At 42.5% G+C, this 15,501-nt stretch overlaps 1 protein-coding gene and 1 long non-coding RNA gene across 5 annotated transcripts in view; one reads left to right on the top strand and one right to left on the bottom strand.

Annotated features, from left to right (window-relative positions):
• LOC134957922 (uncharacterized) overlaps positions 1-15,501 on the top strand; it is a 119,735-nt gene that overhangs the window by 43,107 nt on the left and 61,127 nt on the right. The gene's annotated exons all lie outside the window — the stretch shown is intronic.
• Positions 1-15,501, bottom strand: part of LOC134957196 (fibronectin type III domain-containing protein 7-like) — a 42,550-nt gene that overhangs the window by 24,849 nt on the left and 2,200 nt on the right. Inside the window, exons 2-4 of the mRNA XM_063938892.1 lie at positions 15,172-15,432; positions 4,396-4,656; positions 3,066-3,323 (exon numbers count right to left, since the gene is read on the bottom strand). Coding sequence (XP_063794962.1) covers positions 3,066-3,323; positions 4,396-4,656; positions 15,172-15,432 — 780 coding nt within the window. The remainder of the gene's footprint in view (positions 1-3,065; positions 3,324-4,395; positions 4,657-15,171; positions 15,433-15,501) is intronic.

The following is a 15,501-nucleotide window of genomic DNA, read 5'->3' as shown; positions in this document are numbered from 1 at the left end:
TCTGGGGGCAAGGCTAAAAATATATAGTAATGCCTCCAGTAAAATAAAAATATATAGCGATACCTCCAGTATAATAGAAATATATAGTAATACCCCCAGTTTAATAACAATATATAGTAATGCCTCCATTATAACAGGAAAATACAGCCACTATCGCACTACCAGTAACCCTGACAAAGTGGGAGGAGCCGTCATGCTGCCAAGCACCATGGTCTTGTTGCTTTGTGGCACATTATAATTGTGGTAATGGCAAAGTGTGTGGCAGGTGGTACTGCGTACCCGCTGACAAATTCTTAAGGGTACTCCATACCCGAGCGTGCCCGCATACTTGCACTGATGGGTATAAACTATAAAGGGGTTTAAAGGAAACGGTATCCGTTCAGATGGTCGACCATGTTATGGTCGACAGTCATTAGGTCCACCACTATTGGTCGACATTGACATGGTCGACATTGACACATGGTCGACACATGAAAATGGTCGACACATGAAAAGGTCGACATGAGGTTTTTAACTTTTTTTCTTTTGGGGAACTTTTCCATACTTTACGATCCACGTGGACTATCCACGTGGACGATTGGACCAGGTAATCTGTGCCGAGCGAAGAGAAGGCACCATGAACCGAAGCATGGCGAGCAAAGCGAGCCATGCGAGGGGACGCGGTGCACTAATTGGGGTTCCCAGTCACTTTACGCAAAAAACGACACCATTTAAAAAAAAAACAAAACTCATGTCGACCTTTTCATGTGTCGACCATTTTCATGTGTCGACCATGTGCCCATGTCGACCATGTCAATGTCGACCTATAGTGGCTGACCTAATGACTGTCGACCATAACATGGTCGACCATTCATACCGGAACCAAAGGAAACATGGGTCTGCATTGTGTTCTATAGTCGGTGTTACTGGAGATGATGGGACAAGTTTAAGTATTTCATCTGCAGATCTATTTACAATAACAGATGTAGGGGCATATTTATTTATTCACACTATTTTGTAGGAAATCCTCACAAAATAGCTGTTTTTTTAGGATACCCACAAAAATTAAGTATCCCTAAAATGTAAGAGGGGCGGACCGCAGAAGATTTTGGAGATATCTGCTATGGTCCCTCCAAAGCAGCAATGACAACTCCTAAATGTTTCTCTAAAGGCTGCTAAAATATTACATGTACCAAGCTCTGAAAAGCTATACTTTCCTGAGCTTGGCACCAATAGTATATGCCATCTAGGATGGTATTAGCCATTGTAGCCTGTGGGCTCCATTTTCACAACATTTTTGGGACTGGCATCTAAAGGATCCCTCTCCAGTAATTAGAGATGTATGGTTCGGCTCTCCAGAAATCCAAATACACACAAATTTTGTGGATCCGAACCAAAACCAAGTCTGGATCTCCTGAGGAGATCTGATCTGTACTGAATCCTGGTTCAAATCTTTCTCCAGTTCGGAATTTGGATTTTAAATCCGAATTTCGTGTTTTGTATTGCAAAAATTACATGATTTTAGCTGTTTTTATCTATTTTTATATGGGGTTTTTTTAAATCAATTTTTAAACTGAATCATAAAACGAATCTGAACCAAAACACTTGAGGGTGGTTTTGCAAAATGAAAACCAAAACTCAAAGATTAATCCAGATCCAAAACCAAAACTAAAAACACGGGTCAGTGCACAGCTCTGGCAATAATCACCACTTGCACTTGCGCAGATGGATGTTCGTGCATAACCAGTAACTCTACCTAGTCAACACCAGGAAGTAAAGTGATCACATAAGCAACCACATGACTTTTTACAGATTTTGCATACATTCGCAATGCAATATGTTTAACTATCGGCCGAATGCATCATTCGGATGCCGCGACAGGACTTGCGAGAAAGCTCTGTCCTCAATGTGCCCGCATCAGGCTTTCACACAATTGAAAGCCTTCACTTGCAAAGGCAAAGTCCACACATGCCTAGTAAGGCAGTGCAGAGATGGAGCATGCAGCCTGCGTTGGATATGAAAATGGCTGCATGCAGAAAGAAACTAAATGTTTGTAATTAAAAAGGAATTGCTTGCCTGCACACAGGGATCAGTGATTGGTGAGCTCCTTCTGTAACCAGGTCAGCTGTGCTGTGTGGTCAACTGACCTACTCCTGGCTAGCACCTCACCTGACTACACAGATCAGCTGATCAGAATACAGCAGCAGTCCACCGATTATGGATTCTTGTGTGCAGGTAAGCCATACTTGCCTACCTGACCCTCTCCATGAGGGAGAAAATGCTCTGTTCCTGGACTTTCCTCGTAAAGTATGATTGCCATCACCTGTGGTGAAACACCTTTCTTAGCAATTAACTAGCTCACCACAGGTGATGGCAATCATATATTACCAGGAAAGTCCAGGAACAGAGCATTTTCTCCCTCATGAAGAGGGTCAGGTAGGCAAGTATGAGGTAAGCTATTTTATTCATTTTATTTCTGCATGGAGCCTGGTGTCCCGATCTGTTTTGTGAAGGATGGTTGAGCTGCTGGATGGATCTCAGTGCAGCTCACTGCTAACAGCATCTGTAGATGGCGGAGGTGTTAGCTTGCTGAGGCTCCTGTATTACATGTATTTTACAATTTCACAATAGTAATTCAGACCTGATCACATTTCCCTATACAGGTATGAGAAGTGCGATCAGGATTCTAATCAGATGTGAATTTTAGGGCACACTCTCCAAAAGACCTTAAAAACATTTAAGTGATTCTAAAATAATGTGAAAATGGTGTGAAACGTCAATTTTCACATTATTTTAGTTAAAAATTTTTACAATTATGCCCCAAAATCAGACACACAGTCAGGTCTCTAGCTTTATATCTGGATGTTAACAGTTAGCCTACTGTAGTCAACTCCCCACACCTTTCATCTACAAAGAAGACATACAGTACACTGAAAACCTCATTAGTGTACAGCCAGGTGAATGGAAAGTACATACCCTTAACATGTTTTCATCTTCACACTAGTTCCACTTTTAATGCTACAGAAAACATAATATGTTACTAGTTGTGTATCAGAAATTTTGAAATCAGAAGAGAACAACAATACCGAAATAAGGTGGTTCAGTCTGGTTGCTGGAAGCTATGCATTGGCCATTATCTGCATCAACAGAGATAGAGTAAAGCTGTCCACAGCTAATATTACTGATTTCACAGTTCTTTTCATGGGTAGTACAGTTGGAATAGTCGGAGCCACTCTGTGCTGTAGCTGTGAATGTCATGTTTGCATCGTCCTCTGCCCATGTGACAAGTATTGTATTCTGATCACAGATTACGTCAACTGCAATGTTCCTTGGAATACATGGAACTGCAGATACAGAAATTGAAAATATGTTACGTGTCATAAAGATTTTGATTTCAAACATAAAAACAAGGGTGATTTTTTTTTTTTTTTATAATTGATGCTGAAATTATGTTGAGTAAAATGATATGATTCAATATGGCTATATTTAACTCAAAAGTCATATGATACTTTAATTGCTTATCACATGGATACATTAAAGACTTTTGATAGCACAGATTTCGTGGATAGAAAATTCAGAACAAAAAGAACAAAACAAAAAAAACCACATTGTCCACACATTGTTACTCCACTTGTAAGTTTCTCACACAAAGGGGGTTCACAGAGATGACAAAGGTAAACTTGCAATTTCTACACTGAATTCCAATGTATAATGTATACAACCTTATGGGTGAGGTTGGCATGAGGTCGTATATGATGAAATAATTGGGCTGTGAGGTTTTTACAGTGTAATGAGAGAGCATATTCCGGTACAATGGAGATTTGCTTATATGGTGCTCTTAAACTGGAATATGCTGGCAGCCCTGGGTCCTCTTTCATGGCATAAGGTTGTTACATCAACACAACCTTGCTCAGCTGATCTGTTCTTAGAACAGTGTAGTCTCCGCCTCATTATCTTCTTTAAAAAAGACCCCTAAATGTATAACATTTTAATTGGCATATCTTATTCAGGGGTGAATTTAGGGGTCAGGGTGTCCCTAGGCACTACAGTAATAGCTGCCCCATCCACCTGCCTAATTTTATTACGTTATAAGCCCTCATTTGATAATTGCCAATTTGATAGAATAATAAAAAAAAGCCACTAACTATGACAATTATTTTATTTTTTATTATGTATACATATTTACTAAGTAGGTCAGCTTACAGGGGCAGTATGTGCATGCCCTACTCATTTACACTCCATTCAAGATGGCATATGGTACAGTACAGTGGGAATATTTTGCAGTTACTGGTACATTTTCATCTGACAGTACCAACACAAACATCCCCTAACTAGTGCCGCCCCTAGGCACATGCCTCATGTCTCTAATTGGAAATTCACTACTGAGCTTATTGATAATGAGCTGTGAAAACTTACCTGTATTGATAGAAATTGTTGGACTGTTGGGGCTCATGCATTCATAGTTAGAGGTGGTTACAAAGACAGTGTATGTAAGACTGCATGGTAATTCAGAGAGAGAGCAGTTTAAGTCAAACGATTCACAGGAATATTCTGAGCCATTGGGGGCTTGTACGTGGGCCACATACAGAACAGCCCCTTCACTGTAGGACCAGTGGATAACAGTGGAATGTGTTTTGCAGTCAGTCACGGCTGAGATTTGTTTTGGTGGACAGGGAGCTAAAAGGCAGAAAGTAAATGAAAATGATTATTGCTTATTTAGGAAGAATACATTTTTTGAGTTCTTGTTTCACTAGTATTACTACTGTATGTGGTACTTTAAAAAACTTCAACATAAACAGCATATCTTATGTAACAACAAAAAAGATAAAATAACACATAGCCTTCTTGAGAAAATCAGCAAAACTATTTCCGTTCCTTTTTACTCGTATTTCCCACTATAAATTCTTTGATATTATTTAATTTAGGATGAAGCATAATCTGTGAAGTTGATCTGTGAAACATGTTGCAAGATTCTACATAAGTGAGACTCATTCTATTTTATTATTTTCTTTTTATTGATTTGCATTTTTTTTCAATATGTTTATTAAGTTTTACATAATAAGCATGAAAAACAGAGAAAATCAGCAGTATACAAATACATACATCAATCAAAATGAACACCATCAGAGAGACATCGAGCATATTTAAAAACAAAAACAAAAAACAATATCCTAAATATTGTCTCAAATGGATCAATTAAAGTGTTAACCAATAGAAACACATGCTGCCGAGCAACATCAAACTTCAGTAAACAAATAAATCAGAAATGCAAAAAGACAGAAATAGCTAAAGAGGCGAGAGAAAGAATGTAGAGAGACAAGAAAGGGGGGAATAGGAGGGAATAGGGGAGTGTGGCACTCCATCAATCCATATATGAAACAATAGGAAAAAGAGTTTCACCTGTGAGGCAATGGACCAGTAAGATCCAGGTGAAAGGGCCTGAAAAAAGAAAACCCACATAAAGAGATGACTATACAAGCGTGGGCCTCAGGTCACATGCACCTGGTATGACTGCGAGGATTTGAAGTCAAGCCAGGGATACCATATAGATATAAAACTCTGGAGGTTTTCAGGTGTCACCTGTAATTCTTCCATTGACATATACATGTCGATCCTTGCAAACCACTCTTTCACGAAAGGCGGGGAAGTACATCGCCAGCGAACTGGAATCACCGCCTTGGCTGCACTATTGAGAAACTTTAGGAGAGTCTTCTTGTATGCAGCTATAGGGTCAGGAAATATGTTAAGGAGCCAATAAGCGGGTTCAGAGGGGACATCCGACCCTACTATAGTACTAGAGAGTGAAATGACTGCGGTCCAAAAAGGGCATAAAGAACCGCAGTCCCACCAGATATGGATCGGGGAGCCTATACCATTGTTACACCTCCAACACTTGTCTGGTACTCCAGAAAACATTTTGGCTAACGTCTGGGAGCATCTATGCCATCGTGTTAGGACCTTAAAGTGAGTTTCAATTACAGAGTAGCTTATCGAGCTAGCAAAAGTGGCCTGGATGCATTTATTCCAGTCCTCCCCAGCCAAGTCGAATTGCAAATCTAGTCCCCAATCCCTCGTGTATTTAGGGAGATCTGGAAACCTGTTTTCAATTAAAGGCCTATAGCATTTGGACAGAAAGTGTGCTAGACAGGAAGGTTCCACACACATATTCTCGAAAATAGTCAAGGGTTTAGTGGCGCCTGAGCGAACTGGGCCTCCCATTACAAAATGCTTCAATTGAAGTTATTTCCAAATCTCTGCTGGTAGTAGATCCCATTTTGCCTGCATAAAAGAGAAGGGTATCAACTCCCCGTTTTCCACTAGTTGGCTGACACGTAGAACCCCATTTAATTTCCAGGAATCAAAGCCATGACCTGAAATACCTGGAAGAAAATCAGTGTTGTTGAACAGTGGAGTCAGGGGGGAAAGTTTTGAGGACATATACGGGAGGATCCTCAATCTGTTCCATCGTGCAAGTGTAGGGGTGAGAAATAATCGGGATTTTGGAACACCAGGGGTACCGGGCATTCGGCGAGAGGACCGCCGCCTTTTCTATAAGAACCCACTGCTTAATATCATCCTTACGTGACCATTCCATTATTCTATGGAGAATGATTGCATCATAATACAAGGGAAAATGAGGTAGCTGGAGACCTCCCATATGTTTACGTCTAAAAATAATGTCATGCCGGAAACGCGGTCTCTTATTACCTTAATCCCTAACTGCATTATACAATGCTTTAAACCAATACTTCGGGACATGGATTGGGAATGTCTGGAGAAAATAAATCACCCTGGGCAAAACATTCATTTTAATCACGCTAAGTCTGCCTAGCCAAGAAAGTATTTTCTTACCCCAGTCCCTAAATTATGAGCGGAGTGTAACAAGCAATAAGATCAATGTGGATAGTGACACCCAGGTACTTAATGCTAGTAGGATGCCAGGCAAATGGGAAAGATTTAATAAGACCTTCTAATGATTGAGAAGAAGCTGAAACACTCACAGCCACAGACTTTGAAAAATTAATTTTAAAGTTTGTTAGGGAACCAAATCTATGAAATTCAAGCATCAGGTTGGGAATTGAAACAGTGGGGTTAGATAGGACAGTCAATAGATCGTCTGCAAAGAGCACAAGTTTGTATTCATCCGCCCCCACAGTAAGACCAGAAATATTTGGGTTAAGTCTGATGGTACTAGCCAGGGCCTCCATGCACAATATGAATATAAGAGGCGAAAGGGGGCAGACCTGTCTAGTACCATTCTTAATAAGAACCCGCTTGGACAGGTCCCTATTAATTTTTATCCTCACAGTAGGGAAACTATAATGTGCCAGAATACGATAAAGGTATACGGTGCCTAGACCTAGGTGACTCAAGACCCCCTCCATAAAGACCCAGCTTATCCTGTCAAAAGCCTTTTCGTCATCAGTAGACAGCAAGGGGTATGGCCTGTAGAGGCCAAATGTGTTAAGTCCATTATTTTGGTTGTGTTGTCCCGAGCCTCCCACTTGGTCTGAATGGATAATATTCAGGAGTAGAAGCTTCATTCTGTTTGCTATCAGTTTGGCAAACAATTTGATATCTGTGTTGAGCAGTGATATCAGGCGGTAGCTTGCGCATTGGGCTGGGTCCTTCCCATCTTTTGGTATAACTGTAATTAAGACTTCCAGAGCTTGGGGCGAGAAACCACAATCAGCAGAAACCTCATTAAAGGCCTTCAGCATCTTGGATAGAAGAATGTCTTTAAAAGACTTATAATACAAAATAGTAAACCATCAGGGTCCAGGCTCTTCCCAGAGGGTGTCTCCTTAAGGACCTGTTCCAGCTCTGGGAGAGAAAAAGGGGAGTCCAGCCAAGCGCTATCTTCTTCTGACGGCCTCGGGAGTCCCGTCTCACTGAGATATGTTTCAACTAAATCCCGGGTATCCGGGAGAGTATCAGGGTACCCAGGACCGTGAAGGTTGTACAATTTGGTATAGTAGGAGTGAAATGCATCAGCAATGTCTCTGGTAAGGGTATGACTTGTCCCATCTCCATCCTCAACCATTTGAATATACAATGTGGCCTTCTGGGCACGCAGTGCTCTAGCCAATAGCTTCCCCGGTTTATTCCCCCACTGAAAGAAACGATTCCTACAAAGCCTATAATCCTTTTTGACGTCCTCAAACAACAAAGCATTAAGGGCAGATCTGGTCTCATTTAACTCGAGCAAAGTTGGGGAGGATGCCCCTACCTTGTGTGCAGTTTCCAGAGCTTTGAGCCGCTGAAGCAGAGCGAGTTTTCCTTTTTCAGAATTGAGCCAATCTGGATCAACTTTCCATGCAGGACACACTTATGAGCCTTCCACACCATGACTCCGGAGACTTCTGGTGTCTCATTAACTACAAAGTAATTCTCCATCGCTTCGATTAATTTGGGCTTAAACCTTGGATCCATTAAAATGTGATAATTTAACCGCCAGGTACAGTGTTTAAAATGAGGGCAGGCAGTCTCCAGAGTCAGGGAAATAGGAGCATGGTCAGACCAGGTGAACAGACCTATATCAGTGGACCAGATAAGATGTAAAAATCTATGAGGCAAAAGAAAGTAATCAATCCTAGAGTATATACCATGTGGCCTAGAGAAAACGTATAGTCCTGTCCACTGTGTGCTGAAGCCTCCACGTGTTGACCAACTGATGTTCATGTAGTGTTCGATGAACCCCGCGGTGTAAAGCTAGGGAAGGCCTGACTGGAGACCCAGGTATATCCACCTCATGGTGTAGAGACAAATTGAGGTCACCTCCTAAAATCGGGATAGCCTCAACCAGCGAGGATACCCAATTCAGCAAAGTCGACAGAAACTTGGGTTGCAATTGGTTAGGAACATACACATTCACAAAAGTGTATTGCTGAGCAAACAGTTTACATTTTACCAAGAGTGCCCTCCTCCAAGGCTATCGACAACACATCAGTAAAGGGTAATCGTTTGGATAATAAAATGGCAACCCCCAAGGACTTATTTTTGCTATTATTGTTATAAAAGGAAATCGGGTAGTTGCGATCCTTAAGGGTTGGGGCGGCACCGGATTTAAAATGTGTCTCCTGGAGAGAAGCTACATCGGCCCTAAAGGCGTCAAGGTCCCTGAGCAACCTAGAGCGATTCTCTGGTACATTCAAGCCCTTTACATTGAGAGAAACAAATTTAGTGGTTGCCATTCTGGGATTATGCACAGGAGCATGAGAGGAGGACATCAGCATTTCTGGGATGGAGAGACAAACAGGGGAAGGGGAAAGAATAGAAAAGGAAAACATGAAATACCCAGTAGAGAAACAATTTGAAATAATTAACATTGTCCGTAGTACATAGAACATCCAATTGAGTAGTAACACAAACACACTACCGCCACTTGGGAGCCCGGGCATGAAGACACGCCGGAGACCAAGAAGACTAGGGCGGCGTGGGGGTAGCAGGGGGTTAGTGACAGCACAAACTCTAATATCAAAGCATATATTATTAACACAAAAAGAGCATCATTCTAAACACATAACCTAGTGAGAAAACAATAACACAGAAATATGAACATAAACCTTCATCGTTGCAGATTAGGATGGTTATCTCTCCTGTCCAGGGCTGCAGAAGGCCTCAAAGAAATGGTACAGGTGGCAGAGGCACATCACAGGAGAAGGCAACGGTGACAAAGTCAGAACCACTGTAGAACAGAAAAGTCTCTTACAATGGCGAGTATGTAGCGTGTCAGGTCACTAAAAGACATCACTGTGTTGCCATAGATGGAAGGTTACATTGCTCTTTAGGAGATTTTGGGTTACGGTGGACAACGTGCCAGTCGTTATCAGGGTGAGAGAGTCCAGGTGGGATAGAGCGAACCAGAGGTTCCTGCCAGTCCAAAAGCGTCACCAAGGGAAGGACAAGCGCTTGACAAAAGAGGGGCAAATCAGTCGTGTCCTCGAACATACATTACTTCCCATTATAAGAAACATGCAAGCTGAAAGTAAAGCCCCACCGATACTTGATTCCAAGCTTGCGAAGTTCCGCAGAGAGAGGCTGGAGGGCTTTCCGCCTCTGTAGGGTGGACCACGACATGTCTTGAAAAATCTCAATGCCCTGGTCATCTATTTCAATGACATCCAAATGATGGACTTTGCGGAGGATGTCCTCCTTCTGCGCATAATAATGGAGCCGACACATGACGTCCCTTGACCGATCCGTTGGTGCTTCCCTGAGTCTCAGTGCCCGGTGGGCCCTATTAAACTCAATCGCAAGAGATGGGTCTTGGCCTAAAAGTTCATTGAAGACCTGCGTGAGGAAGTCAACAAGACCTTGGGGCGGACTGTCCTCCGAAATCCCTCGTATCCTCAAATTATTTCTCCTTCCGCGCTTATCAAGATCAACAAGGCTTTCTTGAAGTTGATGCAGGTCTGTCGCCTGTCGGACAACCACAGACCTGAGAGCATTGTGGGCCGACACCGAGGCGGCAGAGAAGCTTTCCAATGAGACGAGCCAGGTTTCAGTATGCGAAACCGCAGACTGTACATGGGCAATCTCGGAACGGACGGTATCTCTAAGCCTATTTTCCAGCTGATCAAAATCCTGCTTCATCGGCATGGAACGGAGCAGGTGTAAGATTTTTTAGGCTCCTTCCGCCTCTGGGACAGCATTCAGTTCTTCCAAGTGAGCACCGTCTCAGGAGGGAGAGTCTGATGCAGACGAGAGGCGTGGAGTAGATAGAACAGAGGTGTCCCCAGCAGGGGTGGAGCCTGGGGAAGGAAGAACTGTCTCATATTGGCCGAGGATAGGGTCTCCATGGCAGGGGTTGCAGTTCCCTTTTTTGACTTTCATCCACTCCCTTGTGAATTCTTCTTACCTCTCACCATGAGGCAATGCAGTATCACTAAAACACACTGAAAAAGGTCATGTGGCTAGAACAACACGTCTGTCAGAGCCAGCAGCAGCACATACCCCCAGAAGAAATGCGGCTAGCAGGACATTAGTTGGGAGATGAGCCTCCATACTCTGGGGGTTATATTGTAGGACCGGTCATACCGGAAGAGAGGGTTATGCAGCGTGAGGTGTGACATCTGGGAAGGCAGAACCTTCCACACACTGGCACCGCACAGGGGGATAAAGTTCAGCGGGAGCAGTCAGGACCAGAGCAAATATCAGAGGCTGCGTACCTGAGAAATAAAGGAGTCCCATATAGTGAATGCAGCCATAACAAAGCAGCGCGTGGGGCACAGGAAACAGCTGGTGCGGGTAGAGATATATAGGTGCCTGGAGAAGTCTTTATCAAAAAGACAGTAGTATTGCTGGCTTGAAACCATAAAACCATATAGAATTGAAGTAGAAAAATTAAGAAGCAGGTGATGGGTCCAGCCATGCAGAGATGGTATATAGAATGGCAGAGGTGCATCCACTATTAATACTTGTAATTATTTGCATAACAGGCTGAGTGGAGCGCAGCTGGTAATTATGAACGCACAGGCAAACAGGGAAATAATGGAGCTGTAGGCATCTGGTGCTAAGCAGGGAAAGGAATCCCAGTCACAAACCTCCACACTGAGGGACAGATATTGCTGGAGGGACTGGCTGCTTGAGGCTACAGCACTCAGTTCAGAGGCAGGGTGTAGTCTGCAGACTAACCCCAGCTGGGCTCACAGCTCTGAAGACCCGTCACTGGAGCTCCCATTATAACAGGAGCACAGAGGTCATTCACTGATGCTGGCCCATGGGAGGAGAAGGTGCAGGGAGGGAGACCTCCAGAATCAAGATGGCGGGCGCCCGCCGTGCGTGCCGCGGCTCTTCCCCCGACAGCACCCGGAACGGCCAGGCAGTAGTCACAGGGCACCAGTAGGTATGAGGAAATCTGACGGAGGACCGCTATGCCTGGGCTGCAGCAAGGTACCTGTGGCAGTTCCCTGTGGCCCCGCAAACCAGCGGCTTCGCCCGTGGCTGCAAATTTAGGCCGTGGCTTCCGTGCGGGCGGTAGGCCCCGATCCCAGCCTGGTCTGAGCGGCTCCGGGATACCTCCAAACCCATTTATTTATTTTTTTAGGTTTTTATGAATCTAGGGATAGGCTGTTTGCTCTTCTTCGTTCTTTATTGTTTGGGCATAGGTATACCTGAGTTGTTTTATTAATGTATAATAATCAGGATGTGGCTGTGGATAGTCTACCATCTAGTTTGGGCTAGCTTGTGGGGTTATTCATCTTGCATTTGAGGTTCAATTATTGTTATACATGTGTTTGTACAGGTACATATTCACTGTAGTTTTTCCTATGTTGTAAATTTTGCATTTTTTATTTTTCTTTCGTGTACATTTTTCTCGGGTTGGTATATTTTATTTTATTTTGTCCTGGCATGTCAAGATTGAACATGGCGACATTCATCACGTCGACACTGTGAAATGTTGACATGATTAGAAGGTCAACAAAATGTCCCTGGTGGTCTAATGGAGACTTACCTTGTACGGTTGCTCCAGCGGTGTCTTCTGGATCTGGTGGAGATGTCCTGATGACTTCTGGCGGGTCCTACGTTGCTTCTGATAGTAATTTTGTCTAACCTTACCCTTGCCCCTAGTGCCTAACTGTAAATCTCTTCTCCTGCAGCCTAACCCTAGCTTGCCCTCTAGTGCCTAACTCTCTGCTACTGCAGCCTAACCCTAGCGCTCCCCCTAGAGCCTAAAATTCTGCTGCCGCAGCCTAACCTTGGCCCTCCCCCTAGTGCCTAACCCTCTGCTGCTGCAGCCTAACCCTGCATTACAGCATATCTGTTAACACCTCGATAAGGGGGGAAGGAAGGGTGGCTTTGTATCCTTACTTGGAATGGTAAGGGCCTTAGTGATAACTTCAATCATTCATTGGTGCTATAACTTCAAAAGCATGATCCCGACATTGCTTAAGTAACAGAAACATATTAAGAAGAACCTATACTTTCATTTAAACATCTCCAGATGTACATGGTAGATTTTTCTCAGAGCCCCCTTTCATGTATGTCCCTCCACCTTATAAAAGTTGTATTCTTACCAAGGCAGTCTCAATTATTGCTCTTTCATTGATACTTCAATTCTGTGTTTGAGAGATTTTAACAACATCATGGACCCATCCTTGGACAGGTAGAGAGAGGCCTGTGCCTCACTCCTACTAATACTACTATTATGATTAAACCTGCAGCAGAAATGGTCTTGTTGGATGTGAGGAGGGTGCAGTATCCTCTCGGGACAGGCATTCCTCTTGCCATTACGTATCTTACCATATCTTGTCCCATGTAAATCTTATATCAGTGTCTGACAGACAAGTGCTACTTCTCACTGCAAGAGTCTATTTGCATCTCCAGTCATTCTCTGGATCTCATATTTTTCCTCACTAGATAGGGGTCAGCCCACTTCTGCTTATACTGATGGTAGCAGGCTCGGATTTGATAGACGTTTGGTAGGATTATTTTGGGGATAATGGGTCTAATTCAGAAATGTAAATGTCTTCATAGTTGCAAATTTGTATGCAGCGACTATGCAAACATATGCAAATGTCCCAGTCATCGGATTTGTATTAAGATGCCCACCGGATGTACTGTATATACAGGTTGAGTATCCCATATACAAATATTCCGAAATAAGGAATATTCCGAAATACAGAATTCTTTGAGTGAGACTGAGATAGTGAAACCTTTGTTTTCTGATGGCTCAATGTACACAAACTTTGTTTAATACACAAAGTTATTAAAAATATTGTATTAAATGACCTTCAGGCTGTGTGTATAAGGTGTATATGAAACATAAATGTATTGTATGTATGTACACACACTTTGTTTAATGCACAAAGTTATTAAAAATATTGGCTAAAATGACCTTCATGCTGTGTGTATAAGGTGTATATGTAACATAAATGCATTCCGTGCTTAGACTTAGGTCCCATCGCCATGATATCTCATTATGGTGTGCAATTATTCCAAAATACGGAAAAATCCGCTATCCAAAATACCTCTGGTCCCAAGCATCTTGGATAAGGGATACTCAACCTGTGCTTGTAATAATAATAAAGTAACAGAGTCTTTCAAACTGTTATAAATTATACAGTATAGCTGAAGAAAACTTCCATATGCTGTAATGGGTAGGGTAAACTTATTCAAAATGGTCAAGCAACCCAGTACCTTTATGTCTTGCAACATTCAATGATTTCTTTCCCTAATAAAATCTTTATCTTCATCAATAGTTCATCAATGATACTTCATCAATAATACTTTCTTACTTTGCCTTGCATTGGTAAACCAACTTATAAAATATTGAACACTTTACTTACATCCAAGAGTTTGGGTGCTTTAGCCCTGTCTAATATGAGGACATATTTTTAAGAGGCTCAATTATCACATCTTATTGAATGGTTGCAGGGCTCTTTTTCAAGTTGTCTTTTGGGCCTTTTGGGTGAACAGGTAGGTCCATTTTTTAATCTTTTACAATTTCTTCTTACAAGTTCTATAGCCCAAGCATTACAGGGTTGGAATCTCTGTTCTGGTCTCTTGGGGGTACAGTGAATGACCCTGATACACCATCCTGGAGCAATACCGGACTCCTTAGCTAGAAGAATTGAAGGGGCATTCTTTTCATGCTGGTGCGTCCACATTGGGCAAGGACTATCTTTCTGATTATATTAAGAGTCTCAAACAACTCAAACTCTTTTTAATTCTACTTTCTTTAAAAAATTAAAATTGAGCATGCAAGGCCATCTCCACACTGTGGGGGTAATTCCAAGTTGATCGCAGCAGGAATTTTTTTAGCAGTTGGGCAAAACCATGTGCACTGCACGGGAGGCAGATATAACGTGCAGAGAGAGATAGATTTGAGTGGGTTATTTTATTTCTGTGCAGGGTAAATACTGGCTGCTTTATTTTTACACTGCAAATTAGATTGCAGATTGAACACACCCCACCCAAATCTAACTCTCTCTGCACATGTTATATCTGTCTCCCCTGCAGTGCACATGGTTTTGCCCAATTGCTAACAAAAATCCTGCTGCGATCAACTTGTAATTACCCCCTGTATTACACCCTATACCCTAAATTCATTGGTATCCCCACAATCTACCTCCAAAATATTAATTTTTTTCAGGTACCACAACTCTGAGAGCTGAGATCTGTAAAGTATGTATTTAGCAGATAAATTCTAGTTGGACTTCTCTAAATCTTTATTGATATACAACATACCTGTCACTATCTCTGTTGGATCACTATTCATACTGTAACAATCATTATCATAGGCAACAAGAGACACTGATAGACTCTCTCCACAATGTGGCCCTGTAATCTGGCAGCTGTTGTTTACTGTGGAGCAGTTGTAGGAAGCACCGCTGCTCCCCAAGGCATATGCTGTATAGTAAGCAGCCCCATCTGTCGGGTTCCATGACACCGCTATGGTATTATCCTCACATTTAGCTACAGCTTCAACATTCTGTGGGTTGCAGGGAGCTTGAAATATAAGAGAGAAGAAAATAAAATGTGGACAAAAAAAAACAAAACAACATAAATTTGTTATAG

Source organism: Pseudophryne corroboree, chromosome 9, assembly GCF_028390025.1.
Source record: "Pseudophryne corroboree isolate aPseCor3 chromosome 9, aPseCor3.hap2, whole genome shotgun sequence".
Taxonomy (NCBI): domain Eukaryota; kingdom Metazoa; phylum Chordata; class Amphibia; order Anura; family Myobatrachidae; genus Pseudophryne; species Pseudophryne corroboree.
This window is presented reverse-complemented; position numbering and strand designations above follow the sequence as displayed.